Source organism: Apostichopus japonicus, chromosome 14 (assembly GCF_037975245.1).
Source record: "Apostichopus japonicus isolate 1M-3 chromosome 14, ASM3797524v1, whole genome shotgun sequence".
NCBI classification, from domain to species: domain Eukaryota; kingdom Metazoa; phylum Echinodermata; class Holothuroidea; order Aspidochirotida; family Stichopodidae; genus Apostichopus; species Apostichopus japonicus.
This window is the reverse complement of record NC_092574.1, coordinates 20762485-20782649: the sequence shown is the minus strand read 5'-3', so window position 1 is coordinate 20782649 and position 20165 is coordinate 20762485. Positions and strand designations below refer to the sequence as shown.

Below are 20165 nucleotides of genomic sequence, written 5' to 3'. Positions count from 1 at the left end.
TCCAACTATTCTATTTGCATCAAATTTCAAATTGAATGACCACCAATGTCCCACCGAATTGGTGAAATAATAAATTGGTATTACCCCCCCCCTCCCCCAAAGCTTGTGGCATTCTAATCACCCATATATACTGTACGTCTCTCCTACATGTATATGAACAGTGCACTGTACCTCCTACAGTGACATAGTGTACCAGTCATCGTTATTTTGCTACATTGTTGGGTACTTTACCCAAATTTTGCACAAACGGATGACCAAATTGCACGGCCTGGTTGTCCGAGGGACAAAACCAGAAGAAGAAACAAATCCTCAAAACTTCCCTTGCTTTTTATCTGGGGCTCGGTGAGCCTTGTCTGATCAAGAACATAAAATCTTTAGAGGCCAATGAAAAAACGCTGTTTTTAAATGCGAACATTCATTTTGGAAGTGAGTTCTTTTACATTTTTTTAATATAACTGCTGTTCCAATTTTAAAACAAAAATACCCTTAATTTTAATGGAAGTAATTAAAATTCATTATCTCTAATGTGTCTGAGTACTTCTAGAATCTACTGTACATCATTTAGCAATCAACACCATTATTTAAATTTTTGTGACAAAGCAGCCCAGCTGAATGTACAGTATGTCAGACTTTTCATAATTTGTTTGTCATCAAGCTCGGTATTTCTTCCACATCATCAAAGCCAAAGTACAGCTGATAAATTGAAACATAAGTTAGTTACAGTACATTCAATTTAATGTGCAAGCATCTCAGGGTACTTGTTCAGTTTGTTTGTTGATAAACAGTCCTCAGTTTTTACTCAAAACAATTGCGGTCAAACCTCATTTATAGACAATTGTGAATGTTCGGTAGAGGAGAGGCCTCTACCGATGTTCTTCAATATTTGGTCTGTTCCAAAGCTTTTTGCCAGTAAATTTGTGATGGTTGAGGACATTACTTTGAATTTTGAAATTTTGCGCAAGATCGAACGGTACTTGCATGCAAGTACTGTACGCAAAGGCTGTCTTTAATATACTGATAACAAAACGAAGAGGATCTTCCTTCATTGGTCTTTGGAACGCATGGCAACCGAAGAACCGATTCGTTTGTGACTGCATTTTCAATATGTACGCGATAACAAGTACAGTCCTATATTGTTCACTATACACTGCATGTAGCTTCAATACAGAATGGAGTAAGCCCTACTGTATGTATATTTAGGTTGTATACTGTACATCATATATGGTTTGAAACTGAAGTCAACCTTTGAACGAGGAACCACTATAAGCAAGAATTGAATGTCTGATTCCTTGGAAACTACATAGAAGCAGTATTTTCTTGAGATGGTGCCAAAATTTAGTCATAGAGTTGTGAGCAAATAATGACAAATACTAGTATGCCTCATTAGGTTAACTTAGGTGATACTTACAACGGGGGTTATATGTGGCAATCTTCCCTAATGACAAGCTACATAATGACAGTTTGGAGTGAAAGTTGATGAGATGGAAAGCTCGGAAGTGATTTTTATCTGAAACAAGAAGACAGAAAGCGATCTTTATCTATTATGATCCAATTCAGTGGGCACTAATTTGAAAGCATGTACTGTACATTGAAAAAACACAGGTTTTAATTTAATGCATGACAGGTTAGCTTTATAGGAACTGTACATGTGAAGAACAACTTTCAGAGTAGATGAATGTTGATTTCTGGCAATTTTCCAAATTTTTGCGGGCGTTGCTAAAACGATTGATAAACGAGTTTGTCTGTGTATTTTTGTTCTTCATCACCATATGATAGTAAACCAGTTAATAATTATGGATTCATTTCAATTCTTATTATTATAGTATTACCAATTTCTTTCTATGTTCTCATTACTTGCGGGGCAAAATAATAAGGATAAAATAATTTATAATAATTACGGATAGTCTTTTTTTCCTGGTCGCCGGAGTCAAAACTTAAAGTCAATTCATTGAATTTTTTCCCATACAGTAGTAGTAGAGTATAACACGTTCCATTGGATATTGATGTGTCTATCAGGGGGGGCAAAAGGGGAGATTTTTCCGAGACAAGACCGGTTTAGATTGCTTCGTTGCCGTGCATCATCCCAGTTTATATAGGTCAATGACTGGTCCTTAAGTGATCATCTTCCCTCCTTGCAGTCAATGATTCTCGAACAGTCGAGAGTACTTAAATACCACTTTGTTTGAACCTAATCGCATTTACCAGGGAAAAAGGCCGAAATATGAGACTACTCCTGCTCTGAGTTAGGGTTTTTCCTGGCTTAACAATGAGGGTTGAATGTCTGGCTGTTTCTAGATACTGGGTTAATTTTGCTGTCGGTTTCTAGAGAGCTATGGAAGTCTAGATAGTACATAATTTTATAGTGAAGTGGGGAAGATATCTATATTTCTGTATTCATGAATTGTGGTGTGTAGTCTATGTGTCTATGTTCTGTACCTTACTGCAGAGAAATACATTTTGTTTTTCATTCTGTCCGAAATCCAATCCATTTTCTTTATTTTTTGGTCAAAATGATTGAGATTTGTTAAAATAATTACTGTGCCAGTACAGCGGGCAGCAGATTGGTTCAATTTACAGTAGTTTTGATTCAGTTAGATTTGTCTGAGCAATATGTGAGCTTATTCAATGTGAAAATTTCCATCCAGAAGATAACTGATCCAGAATCCACATAAGGTGTACCTAACATTTCACTTGACTTGGACATGTATTTTAAGAAGATCAAGATTGTGAATATTTCAATTTTTTTTATTCCTTGCCTACATTGGCAAAAGGAATCTGTGCAGTGGTGATGGTGTGTGTGGATAAAACATATGCTTTTCTGTGTATATGACAGCTCTGCTTTTAAACATGATAACTCAAAAACTTTATGGTGGCTGATCTTAATACTTAGTACGTAGATGCAACTGATTGAGTACAAGATCCCTATTTTGTGGTGGTCAGAGGTCATTTGAGGTCAACAGTCAGAAAACCTTGTTTTAAAACTCTTTAACTCTAAGAGTAAAGCATGCATGCGTGAACCTCTTGTTGAAAACATGGGCCATATTCTACTCTTCGGAAGCCAAAGGTCATTTAAGGTCAACAGGTTATGAACTTTACACTTGGTATTTAGATCCACCTTATTTGGTTTGAAAGTTACTGTCTGTGCAAAGTTAATGTTAAATGTACTCATATACTATATGTGTACTGTCAAACTGCCCAGGAATTACAGTTAAGCTTTTTAGCTCTCTGGGCCTTTAGTTGAATAGTCTCAAAAGTGTCATTTTCTACTTTCCGTTTTTTGTGGTAGGATCATTCCAAATCTTGATATTTCTTTTATCAGAGCACGAAGACCTGGAGAAGTGTAAACAGTCGTTACTCTCCGAACAAAGAGAGGCATTGCGAGAAGCGGCCATGTCTACTCTATCATCGGTCCGACTGAGACAACGATTGATCATCTTCGAGAGGTTCTTCGAAGCCTTGGCAAGACAGAGTAAAGACCATAAAGGGCATGTGGAGAAGAAACAAGAGGTTCAGAAATCAAAGTCTGCAGAAAAGAAGAAAAGGTATTTATCAAAAGGAGTAATAAAATCAAACGTAAAATTGATTTATGAAGATGGAAGAAGTGATGGAATATACTGTAAACATTGGAATGATTTAAAGATTTGTCATGAGTCGTTGGTTGTGTACGGTAGTCTTCACTTTCCTCCTTCGAAGCCCTAGTATCTTTACATTGATAAAGGTTGACTAGTAGCAGCATGTGTACATAGTTATGTACTGTAATGAACGTTTTATATAAATTCTCTCAAATCAGATATTTTAATAAACTTTGTCCATCCAATGATTAGGCCCATGAAAATGGGCAGTTATGTGCTCAGTTATGAAATTTCAAGTAATCTCGTCTATTTTGGTTCCACCATATGATAAGGAGACACATCCTTGCATGAACAACAGCTTCTGTTGTTGACTGAACCAAACCACTTCTTTGGAGTTGACGAATCCTTAATTCTGCCGTCCCATGAATTTTGACAAGCTCCAGCCTCACCGAGAATTCCTTTAAATGAGAAATCTCTGACGGACACTTCCGGGCAACTTACTCGCACTTTCCCTACAATAATTCACACATAGCGTGACCTATTCTAGCTAGCATATGGTTTTTAGAATTCATACTGTAACTAGAACATTTTAGCAAAAGTATGTTGCCCACCACTTATTTGGCAACTTTACACACATCTGGTCATCAACCAATCAGAAGGCTACTTTGGGGTATTTTCAATCAGGTCTCCTAAACTGAGTTTAAGCCGTTGGCGTCAGTAAATTTGTATCCATGCAAGTCTCCGAAATGGAATGTCCTGGACTAATCCCTGCGATTCTTATCATAATTGTAGAAAGCCTGAAGAAACCTATTGAATTTGTAGGTCTGTTACGAGTGATCCGTAAATCTGTTTTTGAACTTTTATCGGTGTTGTGTCAGTTTGGATTCACATCAGATACCAAAGATAAAGTAGTAAAAGGTTGAAACTTACCACTTTGTTACCATTGATGTGTATTTGTACTTGATGGGATGTGGTAATACCATGGAAAATATTCTTTTCTTAGACAATTGTTTTTGAACCTTATTGGAATCATTCAATTATTCGCTTATTACGTTGTATGATCCTCCTGCAAGCAGGAAATCACAGAGAAGCCTCATTGGCTTATCAAAGCCGCAAGCTGACCGAAGTCAGTCTCTTAGATTCATATTTAACGTCCATGATTATGAATTGTCAATTGTCAACAACTGTGTAACTGGAGGACATACATTAATCTTGGAGTGACTCGAACTGGGAACCTTATGATTGGAGGGCACTGGCATTAACCACTGATCTAACACTCCACTGAGCTAACACTCCACTCCACTTTATGGTCAAGCTACTGATCAGTGTGATAATATTTTTTTACATTGTTGAGTAAAAAGAGAACAGAAAGTTTGTTGCAGAATATATATCAACTTGCTTCTCTTGGTTCTTGATTACAAGTTCTCCTCAATAACCTACATATTTTTGTTTTGATCCTCATTCCAGTAGCCCTAAAAATCCAGCAGAGAAAGCGACCATGTCCCTGGCACGTGTGGGAGCCCGAACGGCACTCTCGTTTGCGTTTGCCTTCTTGCGGCGGGCCTGGCGATCCGGCGAGGACTCGGACCTCTGCTCGGAACTGCTTCAGGAGTCACTGGACGCGCTGCAGGCGCTTCCAGAGGCCACCCTCTTTGATGAGTCACATTTGAGCAAAGTTTGGTTAGAAGTAGTGGACAAGGCAACCTCGTTTCTGAAGTCGGTCGTTGTCGGGTAAGGTTTGCCTGCAATCCCAGTGCTACTTGTTTTGGGGGGCTTGTAATCTTAGATTTTAGATTGTCTGTGTGGATTTTACAGTGGTTTTTAGTGACATGTCTCATGAGACAGCTACAAAATGGTGGACAAAAATGTTATTAATAGTCTCTTTACAGAAGTTTATCCCTCTTGTGTATTGTTGCTTTACTATAAAGGTGCTTATCATAAGATGATAGCAATATATTCTTGGTGAGAATGTTCCTGGGTTTTCTAAAATATTATCTGCTTGACAACAGCAAAGTGCATCTATTTATTCAACTCAATTTAATTTGTTTATTTGTTTATCCAATCAGTGGTGCAGTGAAAATAAACATGGTGAGAAAAATCGAGTAACTGTATGTACAGAATATATATTATAATAATAGAAAACATAACATGTATGAGAGAGTACAGAAAGCAACTTAAGTATATAGACTTACTTAAAAATAACTTTTGTCGCGGATGTGAATGGTATTAACCAGAGACGAACTTTCAAAGAAATTACAGTATGCAAAGTTTCTATTTTGGAGCTAATTTAAAATAGTTTAAGGAACCGTCTTATGATTTTATTTTATTTTCGGTTTTGGCTACTTTCTCTCGCCTGCAGAGACCTGAATGCCTGTGCAAGTGCCAAAGATTCCGACACCATCCCATTCACCGATCAGCACAGGGCACTGGCCCTCTTACTGGAGCTGGCAATTCAGAGGGGTACGCTCAGTCACCTGTTGGATGCAGTCCTTCTGCTTCTCCAACTCTGGGACAATGGGGTTCAGGAGAGTGACAACCGGACCAGTCCCAGGGGTACCACAGCACCTCTTGTGCCATTGCTGAAACGGCTTCAGAACATTCCTAACCCTAAGGGGGTGCATCCACCCGACAGTACCCTGACCACCCTCTCTAACGAGGTGAGCAAAACTTTAATCCTGGGAAAATTTACGTGGACATAGTCATCCTTATCGAATCAGTTTGTTTTCGCCTCACTGTGGATAAAACTGCTACCCTTACTCTCAGAATTTAGTTTGCAAGAAAAAAAAATGTCTCCCAACTCTGGTGCTTTCATTCTCGTATGTATTGTGACTCTTGTTTTTTAACTTGCAAGTTAAGTTGCTAATAAATATCCATTTTGATGGCAAAAAAAGAAAACGAAACACGATCATGTCAGAGTTTGATGGATTGTGTAATTTTATTTGAGGTCATGTGTAGAAGAATTGGTAAAAACTTAACCAGAAATTGGTAAATCACATGCTCAACAAGCTGCTTTGGAGTGAGATTAATGACCAAATTGTAGACTTTTGGAGAGGGAGAGATAGAGAGAGAGATTCAACTTACTATGTTCTCGCGGGAACGAAGGCCCTTCCATCGTAATACCAGTAATTTCAATGACCTTTTCGATGTCATGAGCGGGATTTAGCCAAATCTCAGAGTTAATTTGTAAAACTTGACATTTGATACTGTACTGTTTTATTTGGAAAGTAGTCACTTTAAAAAAAAAAAATTCACGGACACGTCCCTTTCACTTTTATGATAGGACACAATGTTTTTGTTTTTGTGGGTGTGGATTTAGCAGACACGTTCAAACGTATAGATATGACCATCTATCACAGTGGATGTAATGTGTATTGTACTTGTGCTTACAGTCCCCAGAATGTTCACAAGTAATTGAAACGACCTTTTTCATCTCACGTTTTGTCTTCTTGCATGAAAGTTTTGAGTTAGAGTATTTTAGTCATCATTTTGACATCATTTGCTGAATTAGTTGTAGAATGCATGAAGGCATCCTGTTTTTTGATGGGATGGTATTATTTGTTTGGAAAATGGATGTAGCAAATAATAAATTAGTTTCCTCCACCCAAAAAGCCCTACTCCCCCCCCCCCCCCCGAATTTTGTTTCCTCAGTGCTCACATGGAATATTCTTAAATTTACAGTGGGCAAGGATTCACATTATAACTAATTAACTGTCTGGTTGTGTATTAGTATCTGATCCATTGTTTTTTTTTCTTCACCTATAAAAACAGGGGCAACCTGAGATGAGTAAGAACCCGACAGAATCATTTCTGAGGTACCTGAGACTACCAGAGGACGATGAAGCTTATATAGATCTACAGCAGGCGGCAGTAGTTGCTGTGGCACATCTTGACCGATTGGCTTCTCCATACATGCCTCCACCACTCACTCAGAAGGTAAAGTGCCCACTTCCATGCCCTCCCACCCCCCCCCCCCCCCCCCACCCCTTCCACCTCCTCAGTCTCTTCAAACATTTTTTTCTTCAGTGAAAATGAGTTTTACTTTACTCATAATAGTTAGGTAATATTTAGATTGTCACTTTTAACATGAAATCCTTTGCCTGTCACTTTTGAGTTTGTTTAGATGATGCAGTGTTACTGATGCAAAAAACTTGTACAAGTAACACCCAACCTGTCAGAACAAAAAAATGTGTCGTTGTGGTGTTGCTCACAAGGCTGTTTGATTGATCCTAAAAGTTATGATAGTCATTTTTGCTTCTCTGAGAAGGTTAGTTCTCTGCAAATTGCTCACTGTAATTGGATCAAAGGTATTCTCATTTTACACTAGGGTGTGACCTCTGTGAAATGGTATGCAAGGCTTAGAGCTACTTATTGGCATTCCCAAACAAAGAAGGTGGATATATGGATTAGCCTAAATAAAGAGAGGGAGATATATTTCAGATGGAAGAACACATATGTTGACTGGGGTCACTAGTTCCAGCCCCATACTTTGTATTTTGTCGTCTGGTCAGACATGATCGTTTATATTTACCGTTTCATGAAAGTTGCAACAGGTCAAAAAAAAAATGTGCAACACCCAGCTGATAAGTTTTTGACAAATTTTAATATACCGTAAGATGTGGAAAGTAGTTAGCTTAGCATGCATATATGTTTAAAGAGAGACTTACTATGTTTAGAAAACTTCTTGTGCCAAAGACTCATCTAAGGCATTGGAATGTAATTGGAATGTGTTAATGTTAAATGTTATTTTGGATAGCAGGTGGCATGACTTTAGGTTCCAATGTATTAGTAAGATAAAAAATTAAAATTAAGACTAAAATAGAAATAAAGTAAGAAGGGGATCATTCCAGTATTTTAATTTTAGTAAATGTCTCCTCAATCCATTTACCCTCTCTTTTTTCATCACACGGGATTCGTAAAAGAGTTTGATTTTTCAACTCATCATATCTTGAGTTAGGGACAAGACATTGAGATGGGGATTTCAACAAATATTTCTTTCTCCATCTGAACGTCAAATTGTCTACCTCTGTAATATGCCTCTTGCCATGTTTCTTTAGCTACACTTTATTTCCTGTGTTCTCTCATTCAACAGGGGCCACTGATTCCTTCACCTCAAGAGATCTACGGATGGGGTCTTTTGCCATTCACATCGGACAGCAGCGGGAGTAGCTCCTTCGGACGCCCAGCACAACTTGAAAAGTTCAGCAAACTGGGCGTGGTTCATATGTGTGTCTCGGAATGGTGTCTGCTCATATTGACGAGGACCGGGGACGTCTACATGCAATTTTTCAACAGCGAAGAACAGGTTTGTGGTCGATGCTTAATGTGGTACTTTGTAAGAATTGGGAAAGTCTGAGAATGGGAGAGACAGAGAGAGAGAGAGAGAGAGAGGTGGAGAGAGAGACATTTCCACAAGATCATGCCTCTCGCCAACCCACCCCTTACCCCCAATACACACACATGCATCCTCACCGAAAATTCCTCACCCCGTACACCCCTTCTTCTAAGAGACAGATCATATCATAAGATCACATAAACTATCAGTGACATCTCGGAGGTCACTGGTTGGAATACTCTTGGAACTATTTGTTAATTGTACACTTTAATACAGAGTAAATTATTCAGGGAGGCATATGAAAGAGGAAAAGGAAGAAATACTAATTCACTTACTGCTGTGATCTTCATACAGAGTCTTTACTTTGTGGAAGAGCTGTCTAGTAAAGATGTAGTCCAGGTAGCGACATACCATGAAGGCCATCATTACCTGGCCCTGACCACCGCTGGGGAGGTCTACATCTGGGGCAACGGTGACGATACTGGGTAAGCAATCAGGTCTTTAATGTCCTCTCGATGGTGTACTTCCATGTCCTTTCAATGTTGTTCATGGAGAGAAAATTTCCTAACAATGTTGGCAGGTGTGTTTACTTTGAGCCCCTGTTTTTAGGATGTCTGTTTAATATGTATTTTGTTTATTTGTCTTTATTTATGATACACGTATAAGCATCTCCCCTGGGGATGTCATTTTCCCTAGAAACGAGTACCTCGATGGTCAGCGGGTAATGACCAGGGGCAGATATCCAGGATATTATAGAAAGGGATGGAGGTGGCTGTGGTCTACTTGAAAGGGAACCCCTGTGTAGTGTGATCTGGTGTTCCTCGCACAGAAAAAAAAATCTTTGTCCAATGGTGCATTCTTAGGCATATTTAGCCTATACATTAGGTCTATAATTAAGTCGAAATGCAGTGTTTGTCCTAATGACATCTTTTGAATTTTAGAGTAGGTTGAAAAGGGATTGGTGGTCTTTACCATGCCCCACACCCCTGCCCCTGGATCTCGTCCTAACGAATCCTAGTTAGCTATTCAAAACTTGCTTGAGATCTCATTTTCTGTGAGTGGACAGGTTCTATTAGAGTTCAAGACACTCAAAGACTTTGAAAAGGCTTAATTTGTGGTTTCAGTGTGTGTTGGTTGGCAGTAGCATGTTTATTTACCATCCAAGTTGACCTTTCTTAACATGTTGTGGCATGCTATAAACTCTGAGACCCCCGCTGGATAAACAAGAAAGAAATTTCTACGTCACTCTTTAGCTCTGTGTGATTTGTGTATTTACCATGTGCTTCCATGTGGGGTTGTCGATTACTTTGATTCACACATCCGGTGTGTTAGGTACCCTGATCTGATAGGATCTATCACATTCCCCTCGTTGGACCCTTACCTTGCAGGATCACAGAGGAACCCACTCTAGTGGCCGATCTCCCAGATATGGACTCTGGTAACCTTGTGACCTCCATCTCTTGTGGTGCCGGTTACAGTGCAGTGATCACATCAAACGGACAACTATACACTTGGGGCAAAGGACTGTACGGAAGGCTAGGTCACGGTAAGGCAAAATTATCTAAAATTTCATCGATTTATGACTTGCAAGGCTACAGATGTGCTTACAGAATGTATACGATGATCGCTCCTCTCAAATTTGTTGACGTCCAAAAACTTTGGGAACAAATATCATCATAAAGTAATTGTGTTTGAATCACAAATTGATCACAGAGGTTATCTTGCCTGGTTGTCCCCTCTCTTGATTCAGCTACATTTTCCACTACTAGCCGGTTCGACTCAACATTGCCAGTGTAATATGCTCTGTACACTCTATGAAGTTTGTTTGTCCTCATAAACCACCCTCTCCCCCCCCCCCCAATAAAAAGATACGGAGTTGAAGTGTGACGTGAAACAGTCCTTATCCTCCTTGTGTCATTGACTTTGATCAACAGTTTTATAGTCTCTTTATTACACCCCTGAGATCGTGTTTTTCTCCGACTGAGACAATCAAGCGATGGCTGTTTATCTTTATCACCTGATTATTTCTAAAAGCAGACATTAACAATGCTAGGAATTGCTCTCATATTCCTTCTGATCTAGCCAATAATTCAAATTCTGTTTGATCACTGCAGATATGAAAACCCATTAGACATTGCTCTTTGAAAGCTTTTTCGGAGTACTTTACAACGACGAGCTATAAAATTGGAGGCATTACAGAAGAGCTCTTCTATAAAATGTATCCTCACATTCTCATGTCTCCTCTTGATAATAGCAATAGTCTCTTTGTTCTATCTCACAAATATCAATCTATAGATCTCTAGAGGATAAAAAAAAAAAACAACAACAGGGTGTCTTTGCAAGTGCTTATAAAGCAATTGAAGAAGCTTTTCAAACACTGCTTAAAAATTGAAAAAAAAAATGATAATGATAAGAAATAAGTGAAAAATTTGCGATAATCACTTTAAAGAGTTTTCTACTTGGTCTCTATTTGCAAGATTGAATGTCTTTTAAAGAAACTTTATGTTGTATTTACAATAGGAACAAGCGATGACCAACCTAAACCCAAACTGGTCGAGGGGTTACAAGGCGAGCAGGTGAAGCAAGTAGCGTGCGGGGGTATAAACGGTCAGACGCTCGCCCTAACGATGTCAGGTATGAAATCACTATTGTAATTTTGTCTTTTGTTCTGTTAAACTGAAAATACTTTTTTATGGATGGATGTAGTCTACCGCTAAATAAATATTTGTTTGTTTGTTTTACTTTGTTTTGTTAATGTACCCAGACTTAGTAAATGAACGTCAGATATGTAAAGCGACAGTCTTTAACAGTGTTAACATTTGCATTTCAAGTAGAAATGGGGTCCTATTTAGTTTAAATGAAATTTCAAAAGTACAATATCATATCAATTTTACTCCACATGTTTACCTTGAAAGTGAAAACAAAAAGACCGTGAAAATATTTGGCGTGTTAATGTATTTGTAAATGTAAAATAGAAATTATGTTGAGAGGCAATTAGTTTTGTCATGGATTTGTAAGAAAATATGCACAAACAGTTTTGACTGAAGCGCTTGAATGTGTTAATGTAGGGGAAAACACAATTTGGTGATTAAATTATCAATGAATGTGTTAATCTGTTTTTCTTTGGGTGGGGGGTGGGGGTGGGGGTGGTGGTGGGGAGATTGGTAACACATCTAGCCCCATATGTTTACGTCACATTTAATTAATACGTCACTACTTCAAGTGCTCGTCTCATATAAAGATCTAAATATAGGGAAGTTTGAAGCCGTAAACTAAAGAGAAAAATGATAGAATGAAGGAAAAGTTCCTTACCCTTCTTTCTCTGCTCCAGTGTAATTAAATGGAATGGAAGAAATTAGTGTAATTTCAATGTCTAATGGGCTTTACCACGTTATGGAACACGAGCAGTTGATAAAGCTTAGGCACGTGTGATGGTGTTCAGTGGGTGTGTCGTTAAATTACTTGAGACGGCTTTAGTTTATAGTCTCTTTCTCAGTAAAACTCTGTCAGATGGGACTTCATAAAACTGCTTCTTACGATTTTGTTTTCCACGTGTTTGGCTTCAACGTGGCAGACAATGTGTTTTCCAGACATGTACTCCATTGAAAACCGAGGTGATATAAAAAAGTTCGATTAATGAGGCTATTACGTCCTGGTAAGTGAGCATCTCACTTCCATCGGCCGGGAAGTACTTAGAAGTAATGGACATGTTGACAAGTTGCACACTTTCTGCTCATAGTAGTTGACATTTCATCATTGTTTTTTTTCATTTTAGGTATTGGTTAAAACTTAGTTGAGATTTATTTTGGGTTGGCCTCTGGGTGACATTTTCGATGGGATTTTAGAGTTCCGTGTGGTTTTGTCAAAAGTATGTCAACATTTTTAGAGTGAAAGACACAGTTTCAATTAGGAGAGAGCTATTTGCCCGTAGCAATGATATGAAACATTTTGTTCAAAAAGTAATAAATACATTAGAATTGAGTGGAATCATAAATTATTGATGGGGTTGTTTGGTTGCTAAAAAGAAAACAGTCCAGGTGTTGTAAACTGGTTTGTAAACATGTTAACTTACAAAGTAGAAGTCGGATGAACCCCATATGTAGTGCATGGATGCAAATTTGATGTTGAGTAGAAGAACCCCATTGTTTGCTGTGGAGGTCAAAGGTCATTTGAGGCGAACAGAGGTCAAAGTCCGAGAAACTTGTAAACCACGATAACTCAAGAACTGTAAGGTGGAAGGATGTCAACAACGAAGCTAAATACATTTGCAATGGTCAAGTTATTTGGAATTCATGTCTGATGTTCTGCTTAACTTGACTTTAGGACACATTTTCGTCAGTTGTTCATATCAATCAGGTGATTCCATATATAAACTTTATGAAAAGCAAAAATCACAAAGCCTTCTGGCAATCCGGTTTCTTTTCCCACAGGAAAAGTTTATTCTTGGGGTAATGGAGACTTTGGCAAGCTTGGCAGAGGAGGAAGCGAGGGCGGCAAAGTACCCATGGTAATGGAAAACTTGTCGGATTGCCAGATAACCAAAGTAGCCTGCGGATCTCAGTTTTCTGTTGCTCTGTCGAAAGACGGATCTGTTTGGACTTGGTAAGTCTTGGCTTCTTAGTCTCGTGAATGTGTAAAAGTAAGTTGGCCCTAAGTTTCGATCCTAGCAGGATATTCTTCGAAGGCTAAATGAAAAGTAACAGTAACAGAAGGGACAAAAACACACACAGAATACAGACAGGTTAATGAGCATGGTGAACACAAAGAGATAGATGTAAGAGGATTAGTAGACAAGGGATGGAGAGAAGAAAGAGAGAAAGAAAGAAACCAACAGGGGAAGAGGAGAGTCTCGTCGGTGGAGCCAGTGGTATTAGAAGTGCCAGTAAACCCTACAGCATCTGTATTAAGGCCATAGGTTCAGGGCATACTTTAGACATGGTGTCCTGTACAATAATATCGATGGATTTGTAGTGTACACGTTGTAGCTGTACTGTGCAGTGCAAGCTCAAGGTGCAATTAGGACATCCAGTATATACTGTAGACAAAAAGAAATAGAAGAATTAAAAAATATTATCAAAATACTTTGTCATTAAGCAGGTCTGGAGTTGCTTCCCAAAGGTACTAATACTTTGTGCCAGCCTGATAAAACAAATAACATTGAATTAACAATATAATAGATATGAAAATCTAAAGAAAAAGTCCAAAATGCTTATTTCTCTGAATTGTAATGCTACCAAACCATTTGGCGTTCCCTGTTTACAATGTAACTGTTCTGTGTTTACAAATAACTGCCTTCTAGAATGGCTTCTTTCAAATGCTATTATTCATGCATTTGTCTGTGTGAAGTATTTCCTGTTATTAATTCTTCCACGTGGGTACTATTCTAACATAGAATTCATTGATTCATTCAGGGGTATATTCACACATCTCTCGGTATTCAGTAGGTACTGTCCTTAATTCTTTTACCTTGGCAACATAGAATAACATTGATACATAACATCCATATTTTCATTGGGCGGTACATCCTTACATATGTCAGTATTAAGTATATTACCTAAATGATTAATTCTTTTACAGGGGTATATTCATAGATATCTCAGTATTTAATATACTTGCTATTAATTTTTTCCAGGGGTAAAGGAGATAACCATCGATTAGGCCACGGTAACGAAGAACATCAGAGGCATCCGAAGATGTTGGAAAAAACACTCCAGGGGAAGATGGTGGTGGACCTCTATGCCGCCAACAGTCACGTCATCGTTCTCACCGATCTGGGAGAGGTGTACTGCTGGGGACGCAACGACCAGAGACAGCTCGGGTTGGGAGAGGATGTGGGGAAGGAGGGAAAACCTGAGCCCGTCATGGTGACGCAGTTGGAGGGAAAGTCCTTCTGTGGGGTAGCTTGCGGTACTGCACAGGTGAGGAACGAGGAACAGGCTGGTCCGGGACAGAGAAAGTGTGCCATCCTTTTCTAGCAGATGACTCAATTTTGAGTTGCACCCATGAGAGATTCATCAAAGAAATACAATCAAAAGTTTGCATAGCTAAGTTGGACGTGATTCCAGTCAGTGTTTATTCGGGGACAAATTAATTTTTGTTGTTGCTATACTGGAGAAAGAAAATGACAACACTGATTTCCAAGCCCCTAGGATGCCTTTAAAGAGGTCTTCAAACATTTGTTTGATTCTCTGTGAGAAGGCTGTGCCGTTGTTCGTTGGGTTTACTGATTTGCCTACACGCCCAGTACTTTTGGGTGCAAAGGTGTTTTCCACATGGCTTCTGTGGTTTGCACAATGAACATGCAAGTAGTCCAGTGCTATGTAGTTTGATACAAATTTTGGTTTATATACAATTGAAATTATTCTGAAAAAAAGAGGCAGCAGGGTGATATTGTTGAGTTTGTTTTGGTAACTTGCGAGATGGCCCTTTTTAGGGCTTCTCTCTTCAAAATTTGTGTCTTTTGTAGTCAAATGACCCTTTTCATTTTCTTTTATCTAGAGGATGCTCATAATTACTGTATTTATGTATTTACAATTAAATGAATTGACTCTTTGCTTCTGTTTTTCAGAGCTTTGTTTGGACATCCAGTGCCAACTGGTCTGTGGGTCTGAGAGTGCCGTTCAGCGTCCACGTGGTCAGACCGACATTTGAGAGGCTGGATCAACTCCTCCAGAGAGTCTGTGACGGTCTGGAACAATCCAAAGATTGGCCGCCTCCGCAGGAGAAAGAATGCATGGCAGTGGCGGGGTTGAACTTACTACGGTTACAGGTAAAAATGCATTAAAGGTGAAGGGTCTGATGTTTAGATCCAAGAAGGTTTTACTGTTCTTGAGGCAAACTGGCAAACGTTACAGAAAGGTTCATCTAGGAAAAGTAAACACAATATTGGATACTGGAAGAGAGAGAACAGTGGAAATTGTGATGAATCACAGTGAGATGATGATTCTTTGACAGAGGTTAAACTCAGGAGAGAAATAACAAAGAGAGGGTGCTAGGTAGGGGGACAAACATTGAGAGAAGCAAACACCTAAAAACAGGCAGTAGCAGATGAGGTGGTGTGTTATATTGAATGATGCACAGGAGAGAAGTTAGGGTGAAGTGTTGAGTGAGAGTGGAGAGGGGGGGGGTGTAGGGCAGGTGGGAGGAACAATGGATTAATCAGGCATCACTAGATGTTTAAATTATAAGGTGGGAAGGTGTGATGGTTTTGAATCTGCAACCTCTTCCAACTGTTCTGAACATATGTCGGATAACTAACAATGTAATCAATGCTGCTTTTCAAAATCACCTTTCGTATACCTTCATGGAGCTGTATAATCCTGGTGAAGAAGAAAACCTATGAATTAAAATTTTAAGATTCTCTTGAATCCTTTCTTTGTCCTCTACCTCTCTTTTCATAGCTTCATGCAGCCATATGTCAGGGTGAAGATCCCACAAAGCTGGGCTTAGATTGCACCAGTCCACTCTTATCCAACCTCAAGCAGAGGATCGTTGATCTAGCCAGCAATGCCGGGGTGGTGCCGTCTGTCCAAATGGCGGCTCAGTCAGCGCTACAGACGGGGTGGTCGTTGCTACTTCCAACAGCCGAGGAGAGGGCACGCGCTCTGTCGGGCTTGTTGCCGAGTGCTGGTAAGAAGTTTTGGGGAAGATAATTAATATATAATGAGTTTGAATTTCATCTATTATAATGGGAAATTTCATCTTAAAGGCTCATATATTGAATTGAAACAATTCAGAGTTTTTTTTTCGTTTTTTGTTTGTTTTTGTATATATATATTTTTGATACAGTATGTGAAGGGTATTTTGTTGTTATGGAGAATCTTCCCTTTAAGTGCAGAAATTATATTCATGTGATTATATTATTAAAATGAAAAAGTTACTTTATTTTTCCTATTGACTTGAGCTATTATATTTGTGTTTGAGAATTTTTTCTATTACAAAAGTTAGTTTTTTTTTATGCCCTCCTCGATCAGTGTAAGCTGTAACTATTGGTCTATCTCATTGTATTTGGTCAGGAGAAGAAATATACCTGATATTATTGAAAGCTCAATCTCTCATATTTTCCTGCAGGTACTGATGACGTTTCAATGACCCCGGGTCACCGCTTCATGATGGACCTCCTGGTCGGGAGTTTGATGGCAGATGGAGGTCTTCAGTCTGCCCTCCATGCAGCCATTTGGTCGGAGATAAGGGAAATGGACAGCCAGCGGGAGAAAGAGGTTGCGGACCCGGGAGAAGATGATATGGGGGAAGACGAAGAACACGGAGAGAGAAGTAAGATACGTTTGATATTTACATGTTGCGATGCTTCATCTAACTACCTGTACAAAAAAAAAACACCATTGGAACGAAAGAAATGGTGGGGACTTGGTCACCAGCTGAGATAACAGCCTTGCTGTTTGTCTAATGTCCTTCATATGTTAACCTTCCTACTGTAATGTTATTTTTGTTTTAGTCTTGTACAAACATATGAGAAATAAATTTAAATTGAAAAAAATTGAAATTAATATTGCCTAGCAACATGGTCCTAACTTTTTACAAGTTCCGAGCAACTTTTTTTCAAATGTTAGGGTACTGTTAGGAGTAGTAATAACACACACTGGCAATATTTTATTGCCTTTTCAAGTTTTGGCTTATGCAGCAGTACAGCAGCTCCAACTAGTGTAACCTTCTTTCGTGCACTGAAAGAGTTGCTCTGTACAGCTTACATTTCTACATGCACTGTACAAACAGCTCTGTACGTCAATTTGCACCTTTATAGAGGGGTGTAGTATTCACAGCAACATGATGAAGGGATGTCTTCCTAAATCCCTACAGATAACATCATATACGTATATAATGTTTTTAAAATCTGTATCTCTTTTGGTTATAGCGCCATCAGAGGAAGATAGAGACTCCCGAGCAGATGGACGGAGAAGTCTCAGCACGGTGAAGAAGAGGAAGAAGAAGCTACAACCAGCTTCACAGGAGATCACTACCAGTATACCATTGCTTCAACTAGTACAACAACTATTAAGGTAATACCAGTGGTGTAGTCAGAAGATTAGAGATAAGGACTTTTTTGGAGGGACCAGGAATTTACATTTAAGGGATATTGCATGCATGTGCTGAATGTAAACAGTCTGCTCAGATTCGGGGATGTAGTGTGTACACAAGTCATACGAGAGGGCGCATCAGTAAGAATTTCTGTTTAGGAACGTAAAGCCTTTGGATCTTATAGTCATTTAGAAACAATAAAGCCACTAGTGTGAGCACTGGATTTCATTTCCTCAGAGTGGGAAATCTGAGTACTGTTTGTATCCCTGAGATCAAGTATGGGTACAGAACCATCTTACGGGTACACAAAAATGTACTTGAGTACAAGTTCAGGGTTGAGGACTGCAACATAATAGCATGGTTCTAGTTAATTCATTAGGCTCATGGCTAGCTGCTTAGACCACTGTTGAACCAGACAGAAATACTGTGGAGTTTTCTTTGAAATACTAGTTTTGTTTTTAGCTAATTGGCCTCAAGAGCAGTGGACTAATGTTCTGGAACTGTAAGGAGCTGTTTCTAATTCTCCCTGAATTTACCTCTTTATATTCTGAATATCCTCTAGTCATATTTGATGGATTATACTTCGCATGGTATATAATGTTTATAATATTGTCCAGAATTGATATTCATATGCCACTTTTGGCATAATATAGTATTAATTGAAACGTCCTCGATTATTCCAGAAATGCGTCAACAGTCACCTTGTCCAAATTACAAGAGTTTACCACCGAGTTTACCAAAGAAGAATCTATATTCAATGACCTCAAGGAGAGGTCAACTTCTCTTGAACTGCTGCTCAAGTTTCAGAGACTCTTGGTCAGAAGTCTATATCCGTTCCAGCAAGAGGATCTGAAAGCAGTCAGTCAAGAAATTGGTAAAATATTCATTCATTTGTTCATTCATTGAATTATCGATTCATGAATCCATCTGTACAGGCATTCATCCATCCATGCATTCATGCATCCTTTCATCCATTCATTCATCCATTCATTCATTCATCTCTTCATCCGTCTACCCATTCATCCATTAATTAATGAATTCATCTACACTCAGTAAATAAATTCTCATCAGTTTAAAGTGCTTTTTACTTAATTTATACTTTGTTTATCATTTCACTCCTCAGTTTCTCCTTTCAAATATTTTGTTTCATTCTTAAAAGTGATATTAAACTCAGAAAAGAAAAAAAATGGATTGAAATTCTTTATAATGGAATAAACCGACTTACCTTACTACCATTTGCAGATGCAGAGATGTTAGGGGTCGGGTCGTTGCTATGCAAATATGTTTCGATGCTCAGCACTCACGTGCGAAACATACTTAGCGAGGCCACCAACCTCGTTACCCAGACCCCTCAGTGCTTTGGATCTGTGTCAGAGTTAATTGCCACTGACTTGTCAGGTAATGAGAACAATATTTTTCATGTCTCTCAAATACTTATATTACAATGTCAAGCAGTCCCCCTCCCCTTCCCCACCCCCCACCTCTGTCACCCCATCACTGTTGTTCTTTCTTGTTTTTGTGCAACTTTGAGGGTCAGTTAGAAATCAAAGATGCAGCTGCTATTCAGGGCCGAGTTCATATAGTTTTCCGTTGCAAAGAGATAGATGAATATAAAAAATGACATTAGAGATATATAGATAATAAAAAAAAATGACTTTGATTGATAGTCTGTGTTGATACAGTAACATGTACTAGTGTTTACATTGGGTTTACTATTGGGTAATCTGTTCTGAATTTACTCTCCACTGGTACAAGAAATTGGCATACCTCGTGCCTTAAGTCTGACATGGAGGAGCTACATAGCAAGCAGACTTGGAGATATTTTAATTATATTTGCATTTGTAATTTCAATGCAGGAGTTTTATTACCAGAGTTGGTGACTTCTATGGTGCTACTAGACTTGGAGATGTTTGAATTATTTTTGCTTTTGTAATTTCAATGCAGGAGTTTTATTACCAGAGCTGGTGACTTCTATGGTGCTACTTGGAGATGTTTTAATTTTTTTTGCTTTTGTAATCTCAATGCAGGAGTTTTATTACCAGAGTTGGTGACTTCTATGGTGCTACTACAGATAAAGTGTCCCGGTGTCATGTTGAAGTCAAACGCTGTCCTTACGCTGGCTGGACTGATTGATGTCTTGGACTCGTTCAATCGTCAAACACCCAAGCTGGAAAGAGACGAAAGAGATGACCTGGCATGGCCGGGATTAGCAGGTAATATATCAT

At 38.8% G+C, this 20165-nt stretch overlaps 1 protein-coding gene across 2 annotated transcripts in view; it reads left to right on the top strand.

The window, feature by feature from the left end:
- LOC139979554 (E3 ubiquitin-protein ligase HERC2-like) overlaps positions 1–20165 on the top strand; it is an 87158-nt gene that overhangs the window by 8818 nt on the left and 58175 nt on the right. Inside the window, exons 5-21 of one of the 2 annotated variants that reach the window (XM_071990481.1) lie at positions 3320–3542; positions 5040–5303; positions 5932–6229; positions 7341–7505; positions 8662–8874; positions 9259–9389; positions 10293–10450; positions 11425–11538; positions 13335–13506; positions 14537–14822; positions 15473–15673; positions 16305–16533; positions 16975–17178; positions 17777–17921; positions 18624–18814; positions 19183–19338; positions 19968–20153. In XM_071990481.1, coding sequence (XP_071846582.1) covers positions 3320–3542; positions 5040–5303; positions 5932–6229; positions 7341–7505; positions 8662–8874; positions 9259–9389; positions 10293–10450; positions 11425–11538; positions 13335–13506; positions 14537–14822; positions 15473–15673; positions 16305–16533; positions 16975–17178; positions 17777–17921; positions 18624–18814; positions 19183–19338; positions 19968–20153 — 3336 coding nt within the window. Of the gene's footprint in view, positions 1–3319; positions 3543–5039; positions 5304–5931; positions 6230–7340; positions 7506–8661; positions 8875–9258; positions 9390–10292; positions 10451–11424; positions 11539–13334; positions 13507–14536; positions 14823–15472; positions 15674–16304; positions 16534–16974; positions 17179–17776; positions 17922–18623; positions 18815–19182; positions 19339–19967; positions 20154–20165 lie in introns of those variants that run through there. The other variant, XR_011797209.1, reaches the window with a different exon arrangement.